Consider the following 19,736-nt stretch of genomic DNA (forward strand, 5'->3'; position numbering starts at 1 on the left):
TTTTTTCATGGACATGCTAGCAGCTCTTCATATTATAATTAAAACTAAAATAGCATACATCAGGTAGTGTTGAGACACCTTTACTCTACTGGTGGGACCAAATGTAAAATATATCCAACAGAAGAAAGGAGTTTTTAGACATTTAGATTTATTAGTGACATGCAAATGGACAAATATGACAATTTAGTAAATTGTGTCTGGGATGCCTGTAACCATATATATATTTATGGAGACTGAGACTAAATCTTAAATGTATTTGTTTCCTCCAAATGATCTTGTTAATTCATTCTTGATTTTCCACCATCAATCAATCAGCTGTGAGCGCTTGTATTCAAATAAGCTTTTCACATGAAGCACTACCAACCAGTGCCAGAGGAGAAGTGGGCTTAACACTATTGTTTTAACCCTCTGTTATGAAGCTGAATTGTGGTATCAAAGCTCAGGCACGTGCACACATACACATCAAAGGGGGGCCTACTTGCCCTTGTTTCAGGGGATGTTTTTTTATGCATAAATAAATGTATGTATATTTGTGCGTGTGTGTTTCTGTTTGCGCACAGCTTTCCCTGTGGATGCATTTCTCTCCTCTGCGTCTCTGCACCACAGAAGTGTAGCACACCTCGATCGGCTCGTGCACATCACAGACAGGTAGTGATGGGCAAACGAAGCCTCGTGGACCACTGAGGCTTTCCTCTGACCGTCTCAGGAAAAGATTCAGAGCTTCGAGAATGTTGAAAACAGCGCCATCTGGTGGTTAGTAGAAATAAAGCAGCCAAAAGCCTGTGAAAGACGCTCCATAAGACGAGCATCCGCCACACATCCATCCCACAGATCGATTGAACTTACGTGCACAAGTAAAAGCCTAACAATGGCACGTCCTGATTTTGCCAAGTCCGATGTGTTCCTAGGTCAACATATTTTGTTGACCCTGGAACAACATTTTACTCCAAAAATATATTCTTAACCATATCCCTACACCTAAACCTAACCTTAACCATGAGTAATCCCTAAAATCAGAGGAAATGATAGATGAATGACACTGATGTACAAGCACCAAACACTGATTTTAAGCATAAACTTCACAAAATCTATAAACTGGTTCTTCAAATCTGATTGGTTAATCACAATGTTGTTCCAGGGTCAACAACGATGTTGTCCCAGGAACATGTCTCACTTGGTAAAATCAGGTTAGGCCTAACAATGTGTGTTTGTTTTGGTTGAATATCTATCTTTGATGAATTGAGCTTGCGATGTAATATTAGTAAGAATACCAATATGATGTAATAGACGAATAACGTACACGTTTGAACTGCATTATGACAAATAATTTACATTTCGAAACGCAAAGTGAATCGCGCATGTGACTGGACAGAATGTGAAGCTTCGGCTGACACTGGTCACGTGATTTCTACGTTAACACACAAGCTTCGAATCGAGGGTTCGTCTGGGACGCCCGTTTATTCTCAACACAAGCTCCGAATTCTCGATTCACGTCACATCACTGACAGAAAAAGAGCAGAATTGAAGTCTATATAGTTGTGTTTGTCTTGGTGTGGAAGTGAGTGGTGAAGAACAACAGACTACGCTATCTCTGCCTCGGATTTAAAACTAATTATCCAAGAGGCAATTATAGTTAATGTGTCACAAAATTCAAGATATGGGGTCAGAAATATATATATATATTTATATAATTTCAATTAGTAATTATAACGCTACAACTGACGTTTATTTTTCCACCAAAAAGGCAGCATGATTACAAATGTGGTATTGGTTTTATACAGCAGTTCAATAAACAAGAATTTAATATTAAAACACCTACGTTTTATACACATTATTGACTGTTTTTTGCTCTATTTCGCCAACAAATATAATTCCAATTTGCGTCTCTGAGCAACATGACGCTGTTGTTCCTGAATGAATCAGCCGTTTGAATGATTCGGTTCAATCGCAATGACTCACTTATTAACAGTGACTTGTTGACAACTACTGACAGTTTTAATTTCACAATTTTAAAGTATCTTTTTTTCATATATATTTTCAAATTTCAGTATTCAACATTTTATGTTTAAATATAAAAACGGTATTAATGGATTTGTAGCTACAGGTTAAAATTAATGTCCTGCATTAAACAGTGTGTAAATGCATCTAAATGCCCCTTATTCCCTTTTTTCCACTTGAGCCACTTTCCCTCAAAATGTGCACGTCCCGTCAAAGCTATATTAGTAACTAACCCAGTTTAAGATCTAGTTGACATTTTAAAGTGTGACTTATGTGTATGATAAAAATGAGTTATTATAATTATATAAACCAGTAGTGATATAAACTCAGTTATCAAGTTTTTTTTTTTTCTTTTTTCTAAAAAGCGTTTATTAGAAATAAAGATTTATGATGAACAGCTTGGGTGTGTTTTATTCAGAGGTTAAGAACAGAACACTGCACCACATGCCATCTTTGTAAATATATTAAGTTTATTAAATAAGTTATGAAACGATGAAAATTAAATAACATATACTGTATATATATAACAACAACAACAGAAAATGGATCATGTCTGAAGAAATGAGAATAAGGCTCTTTTAAGACGATCTGGGCATTCGTTGTCAGGATTCTGGTTCTTTGTCAGCTTGTAAAGCACAACTGTCACTTTCCAGGAACTGTGGGTTGATGGAAAGGATCCACGTTACTCAGTTATGACCTCATGCTTGTGCTGACATGAGCATGAAGAGGAAGAACGAAGTCATGCCACTCTCCTGGCATCTGCTGCAGCCGTTGCCATGATGATTCTGCCAAAATAAGCAGACACGATGACACACAAGCCTATAGTTACACATTCTTTTCAGAGATGCCTACTGGTGTTCATTTATAGATATAAAAAAAAAAACAGCTACTGACGTCAAACATATGACTGAAGTCTTCCACTTTTACTGGAAAAAATAACTAGGCCACCTTTAATGTCTGTTTTGTGTGGGGTATTCACCTCTGTCCAGTCGTGCTGTTCTCAGTAAACGGTTGGCGAGGCTGAAGGTGTTCTTCTCCCACAGGTTGAGCTGCAGCGTGGCCTGCTGGAGCGCCTGACGTGTCAATCTGCTGAAGTTCATTTGGACAGAACCAGTCGTCTTCTTCAGCACTGGACTCCTCTGCACCAGCTCTCGGTCTCCAGGAATGCTAAGGATTCTAAAAAGACATCAATAGCCAATTAATGCACCGAACATCAAGGCATGTGCCACATATGTCCTCAGATAGTATGGTACAACATTCATATTCTTGTGGCGAGAACAGATCCAGTCATTTTTATGGAGTACTTTTCAAAAATTAGGGGTCAGTAAGTAAAATCAGCATATTAGAATAATATCTGAAGGATTATGTTACACTGCAGACTGAAGTAATGATGCTGACAAATATTTAATATAAAAGTCTCACTATATTAGTAACAATGTGCATGCAAGGCTTGGTTAGTCCATATTTGACCCAGAGTTGGGTTGAAACAACCCAGCATTTTTTGTGTGTATGATATATATATATATATATATATATATATATATATATATATATATATATATATATATATATATATATATATATATATATATATATATATATCTGACTCCTTTTATGCATAGCAACTATTTAATGTATCCAACCTAGTATAACTATACTATAAAACATTGCAAATGATGCATTAAAACTGTTTACCTTAGCAAACCTAATGATCTGGTTTGCACAAAGTTTGGGAAACTGAGAGAAGATAAAAAAAAACTCAATATCTTTCTCTTGATTATTAAAGATGAAGCTAATCTATAATTTGTAGTAAAGTCTATTATATGCAATGTCCGGTTTTGTCAACATAACAATGTTCTTTATATAAATAGGCTTCATACACAGGTAATGTCCACTCACCCTTCAATGTAAGCTGCTTTTGACAGAGAGAGGAGCTTCGACACGTCAGTGATGACGACTTTGAGCTGTCCTGCTGCTCCAATCAAAACATCTGTATGTAGACAGAGGGATTATACTTAATACATTTTCATTCGGGAACAGGCCTAATTTTAATTAAATGCATTTCCAAATGAGCACTTAAGAATAGAACCGAAGCTCAGAGAAGGCAGTCTTTTGTGTGTGGGTCGGCTGAAAGTGTGTAAGGAGTGCTCGTCTCATACCGGCTGTGTGTGGGTAAATCTGAGGCAGGAACTGGAATTGAGCTTTCAGCAGCAGCTCCACATCGCCCCCCAGTGGATGACCCTGCCACCAAAGAACAAGCTTCAGCAGATATACCTCGGAACATGAGCAGATGTCTGCATGTGCAGTTAATTTGTCTTATGCAGCTTGCCCAGCAGTAGTAAGTACTTAAAGACTTAATTAAAGAGCAGATCACTTCATAATGTTTGGCTGACCTTACCTTTGGACCGAGTTCGTAGCAGACCGAGCGCTGAGAGTCTGTGCTCTCCAGACACACGTCTGCCAGACAGATGTGTGTCTCGCCCAGAAAGAGCTTCCGCTTGAGTCCTCTGGAGTGCCACACTGACACCTGAACGACACAGCTGCCCAGCTGCTCAGCAGCTACCACACACTGCAAATAACATAAATAAATGATAAATTATATATATCACACATTCAGTGCATTTCTATTTATGTAACTGAAAAAATGTAATAAATAAATATTAATTTAATTAATACAGCTGAATTAAATAAAAACGATTAAACTAATAATAAAAACATAATTAAATTAAATTCCATGAAGCTACAGTATTCTAAAGATTTTTAAAGAATAAACTGTCTTTTACGTTTTTTTATGTATTGTTTCTGGTTGTAAATATTAATTGTGTGATTGTGGAATCTCAAATCATTTTCATAGGTTCTGAGAACAATGAGTAAATAACAGATAATATATATATTTTTTTTTTCAGTGTCTGTTGTACTCAAAATTCTATAAATGTGCATTTCTTATTGCAAACTTGACTAACTTTGCTCCTTCATTTACTCTCACCAATAATGTCTGTTTATCTCAGTATTTAGATATACTCACAGTTAAGGTTTCATTGTAAACAGGGTTATTTCCTCTCTTGACTGCTGTCTTCATCTCATAATTATGGTTTTTCTTTGGAAGCAGACAGACCTTTGCATATCTGTTTGTTCAGAGAGAAACACCATTTCTTATTAGGCCAACCTTATATCAGCCAAATATGTTACAGCAAACAATGTTCTCCCAACATTTTTTCAAACATTTACAGTACCATCTTTAATACAAAGCAACCAACTTACGGATGGCATTTCTTCTTCATATCTCCAAACATTTGCAGATTTTTGCAGGCTTTGACAGTTATCTCCAAACAGGACGTCCTGTTATTATAGCCAAAGGCGACCTCGACTTCTCCCGTCACACAAGGGTTTTCAGTGATCCCACAATCCAGTCCTGTGCTACTGTTGCTGTCCTGTACAGAACAGGATTTAGAATTAATTCCATTTTACTAACATTATTTTTTAAGTCGTGAGAAAGAATCATTACAAAATACATCACTCATCACCACAAGCCTGTAAGCATTATGTAAGAAGTGTTTTTTTGCAGTTGTTAGGCAACGGGCTTCCTGAGAGACGAGCCCTCATCAGTTATCTGATGAAACAGAAGACTGATTAAATATTGTGTGGATCCCTACCCTCTGCTCATCGCTGCACGCAGATGTATATGAAGCGTCGTCATCTGTCAGGTAAAGTGTGCTCGTGGAAGCATACGGCTCCGTGCCTCTTCTGTTCTGGGATAGATTGGGTAGACTTGGTGCTTTGCACAGCTGTGAGGAGACAAGACCCAGGCTTACACAGTAAAACAGTGATTCACACAATGCTTCGATTACTAGGAGGCCACACCAAACTCCCAAATGGACCAATATGACTTCAATTAAGGCAAAATAACCAGAAGTCTCCTTATATCTATTTACTTATTTATTTATTTTTAACCTTTTTTGTATTTGAAAAGCCAGGATTTCCACGGTATTTGAAAGTATCTGAGGAAGCTATACTTTAGTGATGTGTGATGTCTAGACCTGGAAAAGTCATGGTAAAATTTTAGAATTAATATACATTTTTCTACTTTTGGTAACACTTTGCAATCTTTCAGTTAATGCATCATTTCTTAAAACTATAGTTATACCTAAAGTAACAAGCATTTTTAAATCTCAATGTTGATTTCCGAAATGTACAAATACATTCTTAAAACAAATCTTTGTGCATAATATTATTAAATGGACCTGACCATGACACTAGCTTTGTGTTTATCAAGTAACGCTAACAAAGAATAATAAATACTGTAACAAATGTGCTGTTCATTGTTAGTTAATGTGAAATAATGCATTAACTAATGCTAAAAAATATAACCTTAATGTTAACTATAAGATGCGTTGATTAAAGGAACATAAGAATTACATGAATTGAACAGAACACAAAAACAGGACGATGCACTGCTGTTAAAATATCCTGTTTTACATTGAATCCTTTTAACGTTCTCAAAAGAGATAATCGCTGTTGAGTTTTCTTATGTAGACACTACGATCCTTATCAGTCTCATTCCATGCCATTGAAATGCTTGTAGAGAATAGTGGGTGGACGTACATTGGTTGTGTTGAGGGCACTCTCTGATCGGCTCTTGTGTCTGGAGTTCTGCAGGAGTCCGTGATCCACAGTCAGCTGAGCTGCTTCTACACTCAGATCATTCTGAGATTTGGAGAACTCTAGCATCAGGACAAGACAAAACATCCCCGATCAGGCTGCTGTGTATGTGTGTGTGTATACATATAGTTATTACAATGTTATTACAGTTAATAGAGGAGGTTTGTTTTGTTCTCTTACTTCTTAAATGAGCACTGACAGACACCATCAGGTTCTCCACAGATTTAGTAAATGGCTTTGATGTTTTGAGGTCCTATTATATATTATATAAAACAAACACATTATTGGGTGACGAAGAAACGTAAAGAATAAAAAAACATAATACTCTTTTTACCTGTTCTGTTAAATAAACCAGTCTGTTTTGTGAAGGGGCTTCATAAACAGGAGGAGGAGTTGGAGGCACGACTGCAATAAAGCTAAAGCCAAAAATAACAACAATAAAAACACATTAAAAAGAGCTTGAATTCTCAAAGTAAAAAATGTGCTTATATTGTTTATTATAAGAAGGTTTATTTTTGAGGGTTTCCAACCTGAGCCGTTGATAAGACTGTAATAGTTTGTCTCCGATGGTTTCATAACTGCTTTCTAAAAAACAATACAGCAAGAGCACATTCAGGTTAAGATCAACACAGAATTCACAATAAATACATATGCATGTATCTGTGTTTGTGTATCTGTGTATGTGTGTGTGTGTGTGTGTGTGTATATACATATATATATATATATATATATATATATATATATATATATATATATATATATATATATATGTAGCAACTATTATCTAAACAGTATACATTTCATTTATATATGCAATACTACATATTTCCAAAAATAAATGTATGTACTCAAATAAAATTAACACATATTGACAGGTTTTAGGATGGCTTGTCATACATGCATGTCCAAAAATGCATTATATATATATTGTTTTGGCTATGTATAGATGTTAAATATATTAAATTGTTCTATTTCTAATAGGTTTTCATTTCTAATTGTTATAATTTGATATGCACATATGCAGTGTTGATGAACAATAGACAATGGTCAATTATACAATTTACCATCATTACTAAAACATTTTGGCTGAGGTGACTGCAGTGACTGACCAATCAAACTCTGAGTTGAGTAATAACATTGAAAGAGTAGATTTTGTAATGTCAAAACAACAACTGTCCTCAGAAATTATATCTAACAGTTAGGTAATGGGAACAGACAAACCTCTACCATCCGGATATTTCTTTGCTTGCTGCTCCAGAAACCATTCGCCAGATTTGATCTTAAACTCCCTGCAAAGAAGTTATTATGAAAATGTATCTAATATACGCCATTCATTCAAAGCTTTAAAGATCGTTTGATAATGCATTTCTTATAGATTTGAATGTTTTAGTACAAATCTGTGGGGTGTTTTGTCTTTACCTGTATGCATGACACATGGTGCACTTCCACTCCTGTGCCGACCGGACGACCCGACAGTGTTTGCAGATGAGATGACTGCACCCGCAGCACACCGAGCCACAGTCCCAGAACTTCCCCAGAGGACGCTGACATCGCGCGCATGATCTCTGACCGTAGGGAAGCGCGTTGAGCTCGGCACTCTGTCGACTGATACCTTGAAGTTCTACCTTCAGCCTCCTAAACAAATTAGTTTGAAATGTCATGCATTTCTATTTTTCTGCACACTGACAAAAGTTAGGACAAATATGTTCTAAACTTGTTCCAATGTAGCTGTTCTAAAAACATGTTCACACCTGATTCTGTCTGCTTCAATGGTTCGAAGTGCTTTGTCTCTCTGAAGAACCTCCAGGACTCTTTCTCTCTCCAGAGCCTGGAATAACCCGAGATCCATAGGGCAGACATGATCGTAGATGATTTCCCAGTTTTCCTGTTCCAGTTTCATTTCCTCCGAAGCTCAGCTCAGCTCAGTTCAGAAGATGCCACTTGGCTCAGATTCTGAAAAAATGTTCAATGGTCAAGATGTTGGTGTTTTTTATTTTGGCTTTTCATCAAATAAAGTGGTCAATACATATTAAATGACGTGTATGCTTCTTAGTCAAACTAATTGTATATAAAACAAATGCTTATAAGGCATGATTCTGTCAGTTCACAGTCAGCGTAGCCAAATGTTCCCAAACGAAACGACAGAGTTGTGACATTGACAGGGTTGATTTGAAACATGGCAGAAATATTAATTTATAATTTAACTATAGATTAAATATAACACACTGTAAATCTAGAGATGTGAGCGGAATAAAGTCTGGAGTGAATGGTTTTAACTTTCAACACTCAACTGTCACGGTAAAACTTTTCATCATTTTGAATTCAGATGTTGTTTTGTGGTACCATGTAAAAATAACCAAAATAAATTAAAGGGGTCATATGATGCGAATTCAAGTTTTCCTTTTTCTTTGGACTGTTACAAGCTCTTGGTGCATGAAAAAGATCTGTAAAATCGCAAAGACTAAAGTCTCAAACCCAAAGAGATATTCTTTATTAAAGTTAAGACTCGTCCACACCCTCCTGAAACGCTTCGTTTAAACACGCCCCCACGTCTATGTCACTATGTGGGAAGATTTGCATAACACCACCCAAATGTTCGCACAAAGAAAGAAGGCGTAACTTTTATTCACGCTGTTACTCGCGCCATCATGTTGTGGAGACACTGTTTCACTGTGAAAGCGAAACTACTTTGTTTAGGCTTCCAAAGGAGGACACAACTAGAAATCAGTGGTTAAGATGTATTTACAACACTGTTCCTGAACAGTTCAACCCAAATATACTGATGTGTGCAATTCCAACTTGGCAAGGACAGTCTGGCGCTTCTGACTCACAGTCTGTAAGTAAGTTTTCATATTTAAAGGATTTGCCACTGATGATTCAAACACAAGTTTTGAGCAGTGTAGAGTAGCGCTTGTTGTTTGTTGTTTCTCCGATCACAAATGTAGACATGGTTTTATGTTTACATGGCGCGATATGCAACGCAAGGCATAAAAAGACAGTATAAGTCATTATAATCAGTAATATTTCCCCACTGGATGCTACAAATGCCTAGTTTGTAATGGGTTTTATTGGTGTTGTCTCGTCGTGCTGAGACACACAGCATCACAGTATAGTGAGGGATGTAACATTTCGGTCACATGATTGAGGCCTTCGGCCAATCACAACGCACTGGATAGCTGGCCAATCAGTGTACACCTCACTTTTCAGAACGATGAGCTTTGTAAAAAAAACTATGTGTTTCAGAAAGGCGAGGCATAGAGGAGAAAGAATAATGTACAGTATGTGGAAAATAATACCTTTAACCTTAAACCACATAAACACATTTCGTTACACCAAATACACCAAATAATGTTCCTTTTTAGTAACGTCATATGACCCCTTTAATACTATTCATAATGTTGAGTTTCCCAGCAGCTTTACTTAAATACGAGGCGCCTGTGATCCAAGTCGACATACATTCATGCTTTTATATGGCAATGTTTCCTTCATCTCTTGTTAATGCTGAGAACCTCTGACCACATGGCCCACCAAACCAAACCACATCATGAGCAAGCAGTACAGAGTAAGATCGAGTGGCTAAACGGAGTGAAACAGAACTCATGACTTCTCTTAAACAGTCAAGGTGTTTTAATTAGCCACACCATTTTAAAATATATTCCTTGAAAAAAAAATATATATATTAATATATATATATATATATATATATATATATATATATATATATATATATATATATATATATATATATATGTATATATATATATATATATATATATATATATATATATATATATATATATATATATATATATATATATATATATATGTATATATATATATATATATATATATATATATATATATATATATATATTTTTTTTTTTTTTTTACAGTCACTTTTTGTAACATCTATTCAGTGGTATGCAACAATATCATCTTAAAATGCAGTGTTTTCTCAGTAACCATTGTTTGAGATATTAATTTATAATTATATCAAAACTAGTGCTGTCCAATGATTTATCGCAATTAATCACATACAAAATTAAAGCTTTGTTTACATTATATATCTATGTACTATGTGTATATTTATTTTGTATATATAAATACACACACATGCATGTATATATTTCAGGAAATATATTTTATATATTAAATGTATTTATGTAGACATGTAAATCTTTTCAAAATATTTACTTTATGTCTATATATATATATATATATATATATATATATATATATATATATATATATATATATATATATATATATATATATATACAAAACATCATTTATGCAAACAAAATTTGTACTTTGTATGCGATTAATTGTTTGACAGCACTAATCAAAATAATTGCACTAAAATATATCATAGATTTACATTGCTAGTTAAAATGAATCAGAAAATATACATAACGAATGCATGTAGGAAGTGATATCATTCTGAGGGTGTGTGAGATGACCTATAGCTGCAGTGAACCTACTGAGTCTACAGACCTACACAGAACTGTGGGAAGAGTCTGCTGTCATTTCCCACGTTCTACATGAGCTCATTTACGTGAAGTGTCTCCAGTCGACTCATATCTGGTGGTCTGTGCTTGTCATGCAATGATGGTGTTATGAGGGAAACCACAACGACTGGCCCTGACAGCTCACGAGGGGCATTTGCTGCAAGAGCTACCTCCAGGAAAGGTTTATCTAACAAATCCCACACACATCTATCACATACGTAGCTGTGATAGGAGATGAAAATCAGGTGCCCATAGATCAGTTTTCAGTTACTGTTTTTTTCCTCTTGAAACAAGTATATGTTTGAATTGCTAAACACAAAAACTAAACTCATCCACAGTGACTGGTTCAGGTCCTTCTTTCAGTTTTTCAACTGCATGCATCATCTGCATGCATCACCTCTCTCTAGCAGGGACATCACATTTGTGACACCCTATAGAGGGATTTTTGTAAATATGAAAAACGAAAAAGAAGAAAAACATGTCAAGCTGTCATTAGAATAAAAAAAAGAGAAAAATGTATTGTACTATTACAATCACCTAATCTCACAATACAGTGAATATTATTTAGAAAGGTGGAAAGAAATTTGATAAAATTTAGATTTTTAACAAAATTTGGGTTTTTAACAAAATTTGGGTTTTGAACATATTTTCTATGTCTTTGCACATATTAACATTGACAGCCATACAAACAAACAAACTAAACGTTCAAAGACCCTGTATTGGTTTATAGCACTGAATGTTCTTTGGACTTTTAAGTGTTAAGTAATCAGTGAAAAATGCGAGGAACTAAAACATCAACACCATCCAGGTCCTGCAAAGTCTAAAAGTTTACTGACATTGATTTATTTCTGTAAAACATGAACTTTACCCCAGCCAAAAACTCTTGTAGTTTTTGATGAATGCTTATAATAATCGCTAGATTGATGTTTTCGTGATAAAATATTGAATGCAGACTTACCTTCCAGCCAGTCTGATCTGATGTGAAGTGAACTGACAGCTCAGAGACCAGAAATCTCAACTCTATATAAAGAGACAGGGTTGTTCGTCATTCTCCACATCCTTCCTGTTCACACAAAGATGACACGGGTCCGTGGAACTGAGCTAAACCAGAAGATGTTTAATTCAAGAGAGCTGTGCAAGGCTGAAGACTATCTCAAGCATCGGTTAAGACCACTAAATGCGACTGTACACAAGGATTTAAAAAATATTCCATTAAAAGTTTTTTTTTTTAGTTTTATTTTTTATTTGATGTGTTTTTAAATAATGAACATAAATGTAACAACCTGAAGTAAACTTATCATTATTGTTAGGTAAAATGTTCGGAATTTTACCTTGAAACATTCTTGAAGGTCTGCAGGGGGTCCACTCTGATTTCATTTCCTGTTTTACGGTTTTCTTGTCATGTGAAAGCCAAATTGTTTCCTGCTAGTTCATACTACAAATAACTTTGATATTGAACAAGGATTTAAATATGAATATTTTAAAACAAAACACTCTGTTAATTGCATTGCTTAAAACACAGTGATAAAATATTATATAAAATATTTAAGCCTTTTAATAAGACTCTTCTCTAGCCTTAAGAAATTGTTATATTTTATTAGATGTAAATAAAAATATATACACTAAATAAAAACACACACACACACACACACACACACACACACACACACACACACACACACACACACACACTGCCATCAGGTCAGATGATTCTCAGGCCTACAGCAAATCCAGGGCTAACCTGAAAAGGGGCATCAAAGAGGCCAAGTACTGCTACAAGCTGAAGGTAGAGGAAAACTTTTCCGACTCTGACCCCTGACGCATGTGGCAGGGCATCCAGATCATCTTCCTTAACAAGCTAAAGGACTTTTATGCTCGAGTCAACAGCGACAGCAAGGAAATGGCCACCAAAATCACACCCTCAGCAGACCCTCACCAACCTCTCAAACTCACCTACACAGATGTCTACATTGCATTGAGGCAGATCAACGCACACAATGCTGTTGGCCCTGACTGCATTCCTGGACATGTGCTTAGGGCATGTGCAGAGCAGCTTGCAGGGGTCTTCACAAACATTTTCAAACTGTCCCTCACCCAAGCAACTGTGCCAACATGTTTTAAGTCCACATCCATTGTGCCAGTGCCGAAACACTCCTCCCCGATGTCCCTGAATGACTCTCCCCCCGTAGCACTCACACCCATCATTATGAAGTGCTTCGAGCGACTGGTCTTAGCGCACCTAAAGGACTGCCTCCCACCCACACTGGACCCACACCAATTTGCCTACCATAGGAATAGGAGCACAGAGGATGCAGTATGCCCAGTGCTGCACTCTGCACTCACACACTTGGACAATAACAACAGGTATGTTAAGATGTTGTTCGTTGACTTCAGCTCAGCTTTTAACACTGCCATTACCTCCAAACTGACACAAAACTTGGTGACCTAGACATTAACACCTCCCTCTGCAACTGGATTATGGATTTTCTGACCAACAGGCCTCGGCATGTTCGGTCAGGCCACACCCACTCCACCCCCATCACACTCAACACCGGCGTACCACAGGGCTGTGTGCTGAGCCCATTCCTTTACTCCCTTTACAGCCACGACTGCAAGCCTTTGCATGGATCCAACTCCATCATTAAGTTTGCAGACGACACCACGGTGATTGGCCTCATCAGTAACAACGAGACTGCCTACAGGGAAGAGGTACAGCACCTGGCCACATGGTGCGCTGACAATAACCTGTGCCCGGTTGCATGAAACTCCTTAAGCTAAGAAATCTCTTAGATATAAGGTTAAGGGTACCCTTAGAGAAACTTGGGTTGCAAGAAAAAACCCTAAGGTTTTCCTTAAGGAACTTAAGGCTGTTATTAAATTGTTCCCCTTAATTATCTAAGTGTTCCCTTAAGCGTTGCTACAAAGTCCTTAGTGACCATTTCACCTTAATAAATTTAAGGCACCAAAACAGCTCCCTTAAGTCAACTTAAACTCAAAATACGATGGCTGATTTAGTGTTAATTGAAGATGAAATTATTGAAGAGTATTATTATTATTATTATTATTATAACCACTTATGAAAACAATATTTGCCTTTTCGTCCTCTGTCCAGTTTGGTTTAAGTTTTTTTGTTTTCTTTTATGTTTGTACTCTCAATAATATAATAATACAAGTGTGATTTTAGCAAGGGTTTGGCTTTGTGGTTTGTTATGTTCTGTTTACTGTTAGAGGTAGTAACTATAGCAACCGTGGCAATCTTTGCCATATGTTGTCAGAAACTACTGTGAAACACTTAGGTAAGGGTGACAGTTAAGAGGTTTCTTGCAACACTCTTAATGAAATCCCTTACCTCTGGGATTTTTTCTCCCTCAGGGAAACCCTCACTTTTAAGAAGTTTCATGCAACCGGGCACTGCTCCTTAACACCAGTAATACAAGCTCATTGTGGACTTCAGGAAGAAGAAAGGAAGCATGCATGAACCCATCCACATGGTTGTTGAACGTGTCTCCAGCTTCAATTTTCTGAGAACCACCATCTTGGAGGACCTGTCCTGGACCACAAACACCTCCAGCCTGGTCAAGAAGGCTCACCAGCGCCTCTTCTTCCTCAGGACGCTGAAGAAGAACCAGCGATCTTCAGCCATCCAGGTGAACTTCTACCGGTGTGCGATAGAGAGCATCCTGACCATTATTTACAACTAGCAAAAAATAGTAAACTTGTTATTACTTGCACTACTGTCTGTTCATCCAGAAACACTGAGTAATCCATTTGCACACACTGTGATATTTTCTATGCACTTTACACTCCATTGCAATAGTGTAAATTGTTCATATGTTAATAGTTCTGCCTATAGTGTACATGCATCTTTACATAATCTGTCTGTATAGTATGTTCATAGTACACCTATCTGTATATCATGCTGATAGTATTTAAAATCTATAAATTATGTCCATAATACTTATCTGTATAGTTACTGTACATATTGTAGACCTTGTATATTCTGTACTTATTGCTTATTGCACTTCTGGTTAGATGCTAACTACATTGCGTTGCCTTGTACATTACATATGCAGTGATAATAAAGTTTAATCTAATATAATCTAATCTAAATACAACAAAATGTACACCTACTGATAATGTTGACAGTTGTACTGAACAATAAAAAAAATTGCACAACCAAAATACACATACAAATATTAAATATTTATCCAATAATCACCAAATGAGAAAACCTACAGTAGAATCTCATCTCTGCTGCTTACACATTATAAACTTTGAATAACAGAATTAACATACAAATGTAATAAGAATATTTATGCTGACCTGAGAACTTCAGAAAAAGATGCACAGTGACAAGTTTTTTCTTCTGTTGTTTGATGAAATTCTACATTCTGGCCTAAAGGTGCAGCAGGAAGCACTATTATACTGGAGTTAATACATCAGTTGGCTGTGTATGCTACGAACTGCTGGAAAGAGCATTTGTTTTCATTTGTTGTAGAACAAATGAATAAAACAATGTATAGCAAGTGACATTTTGAAAGTGATTGCTGTGGAAAGTGTGGTTTTCAAGGTTTGCACAAAAGCTCTTGATGCAGTTTCAGTTTTGGATACTTTATCTTTTTGGCTGAAATGCTGAATGCAGGACCAAGTCCAACCACAGTTAAATCTTTAACTGCTAAAAAAACATTTGTTCTTTTTTGTTCTCCTTTTTTGGAAAAACTGAATATTCTGATAAACTTGGTACTTCCCCAGTTATAAATAGATCGCCTCTGAGAATAAAGATTTCATTAAAGCAAGAGAAACATAAAACGTTTTATTTTCCCTTTTTAGGAGTTTAAAAACTCTCCGGATGAACTTGCATCTTTTTATCAGAGTCTGGTAAAGCTCAGCTGCGTTTCGATGGTGAAAAGATCCATTCCATTCTGAAGGTGTCGCTTGTGGCCTACAGATACAGTGAAATGAGATCTAAGGTCACAAATGTTTCTAGAAAGTTTTGAGTGTGGTCTTGAGTTGTAACATTTCAGCAACAGATATCCTGTCATGGTAAAAACTCAAGCCCGTCAGAAGCTCAATGTCCCTGATTCGTGCCACGTGAAGCTGAACCCAGTCCTGGAGCCATGAGTAGTCGGAGCCATTCTGGAGAAATAAATGATAAAAAAAATTAAGATTTGTAAAAAATAAATGCATAATGAGAAACACACCAAATCCTCTTCTTTAATTTGATTGAAAATGAGTAGGTTTTCTCATTTCATGTTTTTTTTTCAATACCTTATTTCATATTACACTTGCCCTTCTGAAATAGAAGTACACTTTGGCATACTTTAAAGAGTACTTAAGGAAATAATAAATTTGAAATGAATGTAATGATTTCAACCACTTCACTACATGTTAACTGCAATTAATTAAAATGTATTATTACACTTTAACTCTACATTAAAGGGGTCATATGATGTTGCTAAAAAGAACATTATGTGTATTTGGTGTAATTAAATGTGTTTATGCGGTTTAAGGTTAAAAAAAACAATTTTCCACATACTGTACAATATTGTTTCTCCTCTATGTTCCGCCTTTTTGAAATGCTTAGTTTTTTTACATACTATACTGTAATGCGACACACTGGCGCGACAAGACAAAAACATTAAAACTCATTACAAACTAGCCATTTTTTGCATCCAGTGGGGACATATTTACTGATTGTAATAATTTATACTGTCTTTTACGGGTTGGGTTACATCGGGCCACATAAACATAAAACCATATCTGCATTTGTGATCTGAGAAAGACAAACAACAAGCGCTTCTCTACACTGCTCAAAACTCAAAACTCAAAACACTGCGCAAATCCTTTGAAATATGTTAACGTACTTACAGACTGTGAGTCAGAACTAGAGCCCTGCATTTCAGCCCGAGCCCGACGGGCCCCGACTTATTTATGCCCCTAGGGCCGGGCTTCGGGCAAATTTTCACGTTATAGCTCACATGCGGGCCGGGCCTCGGGCCTTTTTTGGGTTATCCTTCTATTTATATTTTTAGACATTACATAAAAAATTTACGTTGGCGATAGGAAAACAAACATAGAAAGACATTTCATAACCTCATAACTTTCATAATCTGATAATTCAACCCGTTATAATTAAACTGACATACTGACATGACAGTCGCACGCACACGCGCGCTTTTCCGTCAGCGCGACCCACAATTACACTTCACTTATATCCTCTTATTGTAGTAGTAGCTATTATAGGCCTCTAAAGTAATGTAAATTAATGTATACAGCACGAGACCCTGCTACCGCGACTGTCAAGACTGGCTCGCTCTGTGTTTAGTGTCCCGTCAGCAGCAGCAGCGAACGAGTCTTCAGCGCAGCGGGAATAGTGATAGAAGAGAGGAGGACTGGGTCAAAACCTTCCTCTGGAGGCTAATTTCTCATTTCGTTTGCGAGTGCTGTTGCGAGCCTGCCTCCGTATTTCATTTTTTTTATTTTATTTTACTCACTGTGGTTTAATAAATAAACATTTATTAAACTAACTGTCTGTGTGATATGCTTGAAGTGTTTTATATATGGATTTTATTGTAGCCAAGTAAAGAATTAGCGTTAATTTGAGAGGCTTAATTGATTAAATATGTTTTAGGCTACTCGCTGTCGGCTCGGCTGTTTAACGTTAATCGTCATTTTAAAAAAATGCTCCATTTTTCGAAATTAACTTGATAAAGAAACGAAAAGAAACATAACACAAAACTGACACCTTTTTTAATTGTTGCAAATAGGACAGACTCCCGCTGTGTAATAAAATAAATAAATAAAAACATGGGCTCGTGTCGGACTCGGGCTGATAATTCTGATGAGCTGTCGGACACGGGTCGGGCTAGGGCCTGAGCGCCTCGGGCCAGGGCCGGGCTCAGGCCTAGATTTGAGGCCCGTGCAGGGCTCTAGTCAGAACAGCCGGCGTTGTAGTCTACTCTCCCAGATTCACACATCTGAATATTTGGGTCGAACTGTTCTGGAACAATGTTGTAAATATAACTTAACCACTGATTTCTAGTGTTGTCCTCTTTTGGAAGACCAAACAAAGTATTTTCACTTGCTTTAGTGTCTCCACAACATGATGGAGGCAGGAACAACATTTGTGCAAACATGTGGGTGGTGTTATGCAAATCTTCCCACATCATGACGTAGACATGTGGGGGCGTGTTTAAATGAGGTGTTTTAGGAGGGTGCGGACAAGTCTTAACTTTTATAAAGAATATCTCTTTTGGTTTGAGACTTTAGTCTTTGCAACTTAAGGGATCTTATCTATGCATGAACAGCTTGTAAACACTCTTTAAATTCTATTAGTTGAAATTTAGAGTGACCCACTTAATAAAAATCTTAAGTACATCTTTATATGTCACTTCATATTTTGTTCTATCATCTTTGAAATAAGGTTGAAATGTACTGCCAAATGTTTGTTGTTTAGCTAGTTTCATTTTGTAGTTAACTTTTTTTAAGTGGTTAAAGGCATCGTATGATTCTTTTTAAAAAGATCATTATTTTGTCTATTTGTTGTAACAGAATATGCTGTCGTGCTTTAATGTTCAAAACACACATTATTTTTCAAATATTGTACATTATTGTAGGTCCTCTATGCCCCGCCTCTCTCAAACAAATTGTTTTCTACAAAGTTCCTCCTTCCGACAAGCACAGTCTGCTCTGATTGGACAACTGTCCCAGTGCCCCCTTTCCATAATCACAAGCTTCATCTTTCAAAATAAATCAAGACAGTCAATAATGTACTTAGTTTTACCATCAGTTCAAGCCCAAAAGAGGAACAGAGTTGCGTGACAGACACAGTGATGATGCTCGTATGTGTTTGCAGTACATAAGCCATGGTTAAGACAGCTGAATCCACTGCGTGACTGTGTGACCCTCTCTCTCTCTCTCTCACTCTCACACACACACACAACACGCGATGTGCAAAACTGCGCATTTGAACAGCAAATAGCAAATACTGAAACTAATAACACACTTATACTTAAACTAATTCTCACACTCATTTGCTGCAAGCCCGCAGATATCAACAAAAAAAACGGCAGGTCCCCCAACCCCAACCACCAAAGCCCATGGGCCCTGCTCCTGTGAGAACTCTCTGACCCCTGCCAAAACGCCAGGGGCCAAACCCTCCATCTGCTGATGGTGAACTAAAAACAACTGATAGCAGCTCTCAGTGATATGTGTCATGTCTCCGCTATAATAGCAGGAACATTTACTAATTTTTACAGAACAAGCGGGAACCCAGTGTGCCTGTAGCTTTCTCTATGTCATATTTATCATGTGATAGATAAAGTCTTCGGCCTTTTCAAGCCGAAGGGCAAACTCATCTAATCTGTGGCCTATTATGCATCAAACTAAGATTGATGTAAAGATCATGGGCGTAGGTTTAGGGGGGGACGCTAGGTACTAGTCCCTATCAATATTTTGAGATAACAAATTTGTCCCCACCAATATTTGGCAAGCTCCTTTGAACTGCTATTTGGATCTTTGCACTGCAATTTGGATCGATTCTAATGGCCAGGACGACGACAGTACAAGAAA

The 19,736-nt window shown here is 36.8% G+C and overlaps 2 protein-coding genes across 3 annotated transcripts in view; both read right to left on the minus strand.

Annotated features, from left to right (window-relative positions):
• Positions 1–2,472: 2,472 nt before the first annotated feature.
• Positions 2,473–12,252, minus strand: LOC113063406 (synaptotagmin-like protein 3). Its single transcript, XM_026233768.1, has 16 exons — positions 12,124–12,252; positions 8,409–8,610; positions 8,077–8,292; positions 7,879–7,946; positions 7,188–7,242; positions 6,992–7,073; positions 6,838–6,910; positions 6,601–6,719; positions 5,652–5,783; positions 5,260–5,429; positions 5,024–5,123; positions 4,397–4,567; positions 4,158–4,239; positions 3,898–3,988; positions 2,978–3,174; positions 2,473–2,783 (listed from the first exon to the last, which is right to left on the minus strand). The coding sequence occupies exons 2-16, from the start codon at positions 8,555–8,557 to the stop codon at positions 2,689–2,691; spliced, it is 1,800 nt and encodes a 599-aa protein (XP_026089553.1). The 5' UTR covers positions 8,558–8,610; positions 12,124–12,252; the 3' UTR covers positions 2,473–2,688.
• A 3,095-nt stretch (positions 12,253–15,347) lies between these two features.
• LOC113063407 (ectonucleotide pyrophosphatase/phosphodiesterase family member 1-like) overlaps positions 15,348–19,736 on the minus strand; it is a 56,565-nt gene continuing 52,176 nt past the window's right edge. For both annotated transcript variants that reach the window (XM_026233769.1, XM_026233770.1), the window contains one exon: positions 15,348–16,301. In XM_026233769.1, the coding sequence (XP_026089554.1) occupies positions 16,149–16,301 (153 nt within the window). In that variant the 3' untranslated portion in view covers positions 15,348–16,148. The remainder of the gene's footprint in view (positions 16,302–19,736) is intronic.

The sequence above is a fragment of the Carassius auratus genome, chromosome 45 (assembly GCF_003368295.1).
Source record: "Carassius auratus strain Wakin chromosome 45, ASM336829v1, whole genome shotgun sequence".
In the NCBI taxonomy this organism is placed as follows: domain Eukaryota; kingdom Metazoa; phylum Chordata; class Actinopteri; order Cypriniformes; family Cyprinidae; genus Carassius; species Carassius auratus.